This window comes from Hipposideros armiger, unplaced genomic scaffold (assembly GCF_001890085.2).
Source record: "Hipposideros armiger isolate ML-2016 unplaced genomic scaffold, ASM189008v1 scaffold_186, whole genome shotgun sequence".
Lineage (NCBI taxonomy): Eukaryota > Metazoa > Chordata > Mammalia > Chiroptera > Hipposideridae > Hipposideros > Hipposideros armiger.
In genome coordinates, this window is record NW_017731536.1 from 536,205 (window position 1) to 541,477 (window position 5,273).

Here is a 5,273-nt window from a genome sequence, read left to right on the forward strand (position 1 = left end):
GAATTCTCCAAGACTCCTGGCCTGTTGCTAGCTCCTTTCCACCACCGTGCACATCCGCCCCCAGCCCAGGCTCCTCCACGGAGTGTGAAGGGCATCAGATAGCCTAGCTTGAGCCCAGCTTTGTTCCTGTGGACTGCTCAGTAAGTCAGAGGCCCACTCCGATCTCACGCCTATGAAGCAGGGAGGCTGGACTAGCATGAGGCCTCAGAACATGGTGGGATGGAAGGGTGGATGGGCGATGAGGCGACTTCAAGCAGAGAGAACAGCCCCAGCAGAGGCACAGCAGAGAGGACGCTGTGTCATAGCTGGAGGGTACCATGCTGGGCATGGAGCTGTGGGCGAGTTGCCCACAATGTAAATGGCCCAGGTCCTGGGCATGTGGGGAATCAGGTGCGGGGGGTGGTATCTCAGATCTGAAACAAAAAGTCAGAGCATACAGGGACTGAGAAAGAACCCACCATCAGTGCAAGTGAAAGGAAGGGTCCGAATACCTGCCAGTCCAAAAAAAAAAGACACCGACCACGATAATGCCAAGGAGACTCAGTTCTCAGTGTGACATTTTGGAATTTATATTGGAGCCAGACATTTAAATTACAGACTTGCGATGGACCTTGTGACTTAAAGTGGTTGTTGGACTTTTTATGACCCGAGAAAGCCCGGAAGAGTTGCGAGGCCTTGCCTAAATTTTCATTGAGGGGCAGAGGAAGAATCAGTTCCACAGAAAAGGATACAGTAAAGCTGTTTAAGGATTACTTGTCCTCCAGCACGGCACAGGCCCCTTGAGTCTTGATCATGATGGACATAACTTTCAACACAGGTGCGGAGTTAAAACTGCGTATGAACTAATTTAGTCCACATAATAACCTACGAGATAGGTGCTATCATGCTCCCTGTTTCACAGATGACGACGACTGACGACGACTGAGACCTAAGAGATGAAATAATGTGTCCAAGCTCTCCCAGCGGGCGAGCGGGGAGCTGGCACTCAAGCCTAGGCAGGCTGTCTCTGAGCCTGTCCCTTCAACCTCGGCCTCTCTCCAAGAGTCCCTGACACGTCCCAAAACTTGCCTCAGAGCCATGAAGCCTTGCTAAGAATTTACACCCGTCTGTGCTAGAGGCACAGGGTGACAAAGCAGGGCAAGGGAAACCTTTACTGGGGTGCCTGCCTATAGAAAGACTTTGGCCTAATGTACCTTCCCGTTCAGGCCCCCTCTGTGGAAAATCAGAGGGACTCGGTTCAGCTGCACTCTTGCTGTGCATTGCCCTTTGTGACTGTCTATCAGGGAATGTGTGTGTGTGTGTGTGTGTGTTGGGGGGGTTGGACGGGGGGTATATGTGCACATGAGTGTGTGGTTCTCCTGATGCCTCTACGTCAAGGTCATGGCGCCCTGAAGGGCCGCTCTCAATCCACATGGTCCACAGTGAGCCACAGGCAATAGGTGCTAACTCACCCCGATGCCCCCTTCTCCGCTCCCAGCCTGAATGCTGTTCTAGGCATTGTTTCCCATCACCTTCTGCTTAGGTCTCCACATCTCAAACTGTGGAATCACAGGCTGGGGCAACCGGTGGGCACTTGGCAATGCGTTCTCTGGAATGTGATGGAATCAAGTACCTTTCCCCAGGCTCATAAATCCCCTTGGCAAAAACACTTCCTCCTGATGTGTTTCTCCATTTGCCCTGGATTTATTGAAACTGGGGGAAAGCGTGCATTTTTAGTGAGCAGATGCCAAGGTGAGTTCTTTGTGGGGTATGGTTGGTAATAATTTAATTAGCTGAGCTTTATGGGGGGGGGTAAGGGTGGGGGGAAAGTGTTAATTAGTTGTTGCTTAAAATACACCATCTTGATGACCTCTTCTTCCCCACTTCCATCCTCTGGGTGAAGCCCCAATTTCCCATCCACACCTGGCAGCAAATCTTAGCCTGGTCACCACTGTTACCAGAAGAGAAAATGCAAAAAGTTATTTTTGTGCAGCCACGGATTATGACACATGTTGATTGATTCCTGTAGGTCCAGGAGACGGGGTGGGGTGAGATGCAGAACTCCATTAGCAGTCACCTGCAGTGGTCTCCAAAGGACCACAAAGTTCTGGTCCACAGTGCCACATGCCACCTATTGGTCCCCAGGCCCAGCTCCAGGTGGCTTCAGAAAAAGACTGCTGGAAGCCAAGGTGGGGACGGGAAGGTGTGCCTAGGAGCAGCTGGGTGAGAGGGTGAGCAGGAGGGCCTGCAGCCCCTCAGACAGAAGGGAAGATTTCTCTCCAGGTGAGCCCATCCCCTCGCTTCTTGTCAAGCCACCTGCCGCATTTGAAGATGGTGGCCACTCCAGTTCTGGTGTTGGTGACTTCCACCGTTTCCACCAGCCAGCCCGAGGAGTAGCCGCTGCTGTCATGTTCCACACGCACCTTGCGCAGCTCGCCCAGCTCCAGCGTCTCCAGGAAGAAGTGGTCCGTTTGGCCTCGCTCGAAGAGGTTGCGCATTTTCTTCTTCAACTCCCGCTTGCCTGTGTCCCCATAGGACCCAAAGATGGTCACAAAGACATTGGCGTCAGTGCCCGCCCCTGGCTCACAGCCAGTGGTCACGATGACCTCGTACTTGACGGGCACCAGGCTCTGGACCTTGCTGGCAAAGCTCTCGGTGGTCTTGGTGACTTCAAACACCTTGAAGTACTTCCTCTTCCTCTTGAGGGGGATGAGGGTGTCGCAGTCAAAGAAGTACCTGGGGGTGGGCGGAGGGGGACGCTTAGTGCTTACCAGCCAAGGCTCACACCCTCCCTCAGGACCCCTGGCCCTCCATAAGTGATTCTTTCCCAGGGGGACAGGACGTTGGGGCTGGAAATGTCTGCATTAAAATGTGAGGAGGGGGTCTGTTTAATCTTCAAATTCACAGCGAGTGGCATCTGCATTCTTCTAGCTGCTTTTTGATTCTCCTTTTATTTTTCCCCTCGCATACCGTATCTGATGCACCAGCCAGCTCCAATGAGCTGATCTCTAAACTAGATCCAGAATTGGCTCGCCTGGAAAAGCAGGCAGTGTCTCACTATCTGCCCTGTCGCCCCTCTGGTCCCAGTCACTACCAGCTTCCACCTGCAATACATCTGCCTCCTAGCTCGTCTCCCTGCTTCTCGCTCTCTATAGTCAATTCTCTGTACAGTCGCCCAGTGACCCTGTGGAGACGTAAGCCCAAGAATGTCCTTTGTCTGCTCAGAACCCTCCAATGGATTCCCAGATTATGTACAAATCACCACCTTACAAAGGCCGGCAAGACACTCCGTGATCTGACCCTCCTCCCAGGAGCTGCCTTTCTGACCTGTCCCGTGCCCTTCACCTTGAGGCTCATTCCATGCCATCCGTGCGGATCCCTGGGCTCCCTCAAAGGGACCGATGAATGTGTTTACCTGATGTCACTTTCAGAGGCAGCTGTGGGATTCAGAGTGACAATTTCAGGCAAAGCCAAGTAAAAATGTGCTGTGGAATGTGTGCCCCCAAATCCCTCATGCTTGGTGGAGTTGAACTGAGAGACAGAGAGAGAGAGAGAGAGAGAGAGAGAGAGAGAGAGAGAGAGAGAGAGAGAACATGTGCGTGGACTGCACAGTACACGGGCTAAGAGCAAGTCCTCTACTGAAGAAGCCACCATAAGCAGAAGCAAGTCCAAGGCCAAGAGAGAAGGTCTTTGATCAGAAAGTCCCCTCCCTACCCCCTCCACCCTCAACTTTAGCCCCTGAGTATCAGTGAGAAACTACTGCATAGGGTGTAAGGGGTCCTGGGGTTTGCCCCAGCCCTGGCACCTGTGTGACCTTGGGTAAGTCACATCCCCTACCTAGACTTTGGTTTTCCCACTGGCAATGCTAATCTTTTACCAGCATTGGAAATAAGCGGTCCTGGCACAGGCTAATGACTTCAGGAATGTAGCCCTGACAGGGTGTGCCCAGCGATGCCAAATCAAACTTTATGTTAGATAAAAATCCAGAACAGCAAATAGACTTGGTTTTCTGCAAACTGACTAAATGCCAGGGCTTCGCATTCTTCCATCTCATGAACTCCCACAACTCCGAGTTGTAGGCTGCATCCTCCCATTTCACAAAAAGGTAAAGTAAGGCTTGGAGAAGAGAAGTCACTGCTCACGGTGACCCAGAGCAGGGGCCCAGAGCCAGCCATTTAAAGACACTTTGCAAGAAATCCTTATTCTATTTTGAGATCTCTCTTCCTCCAATTTATCACTTGATAAATCTGGGTTGTTATATACCACACTTCGAGGCGGGGGAGCGCAGTATATACTTACAGTCTTTGTTTTAGAATTCTTTTAACATGTATTTTTTTATGCATATGCCCACTAATATACATAATTCTATATAAATGCATAAATCATGTGATCACATGCAGGTTTTTCTAAATTCACTCTTTTTCTTTTCCTTTTTGCTTGGCGCTAGCTCCTTTTTTCTCCCTCATTTTCAGTCAGCGTCCCACTGTCACCTCAGATAACCCATGTAACAATTGCAAGGGTATCTTGCCACAATTCCCTCCATTTCACCCAACCCTGCACAGATCCACAGAGACACAGACATGCAGGATGTCAGTGTTCCTTCCCTTTACAAAAGCAACATACGTGTTTTCTCATATCTTGCTTTTCCCTCTCAACCGTCCTTCCTGGGAATCGCTCCAAGTCATCTGGTACCTATTTAATTCATTATTTTTAGTGGCTTAAGAAAGATCCCCTGGTGTAGCTCTAAGGAAATGTTTTCTAATAGACATAATTATAAGATCACCAAAACGTGGGACCTCCGGGCTTTGTGAAGTCCGGATTCGAGCTGTGGAGGGACACACGCTGGGCTGTTCTCGCTGGAAACGGGGAGGATCATCAGCAAGAGTAAAGGCAAGAAAAGAGAGTTAGGAACACAAAAGAAACTGAATATATGAAAAAAGACATGGAGACTATGCTCACACTTCTGTGAACAGTGTGTATGTGAGATGTTAGAAAAATGCCAGAGAGATTGAGGTCACCAAATGCTCCTGGTGGCTGCCTCTGATGGGTAGGGCTTTAGGGAAATTTTACTTTCTTTTATATACTTTTTTGTATTATTTGAATTTCTATAATGATTATTATATATGATATTGGGATAGAACAATGAAGCTGTTTGGGGTCTTAAAAAAAGAAACACAAGCCTCTCTGTGTATCCTCCCACTGAAATCCTGAGGATATTAGTGATGAAGAACAGGTCAAAGGGCCGGCCGAGTGGCTCAGTTGGTTGAGGGCAAACTCTGAGCAACAGGGTCACC

The 5,273-nt window shown here is 49.8% G+C and overlaps 1 protein-coding gene across 1 annotated transcript in view; it reads right to left on the bottom strand.

Annotated features, from left to right (window-relative positions):
• Window positions 1-553: 553 nt before the first annotated feature.
• LOXHD1 (lipoxygenase homology PLAT domains 1) overlaps window positions 554-5,273 on the bottom strand; it is a 158,805-nt gene continuing 154,085 nt past the window's right edge. Inside the window, exon 42 of the mRNA XM_019652717.1 lies at window positions 554-2,715. Within this exon, the coding sequence (XP_019508262.1) occupies window positions 2,235-2,715 (481 nt within the window). The 3' untranslated portion in view covers window positions 554-2,234. The remainder of the gene's footprint in view (window positions 2,716-5,273) is intronic.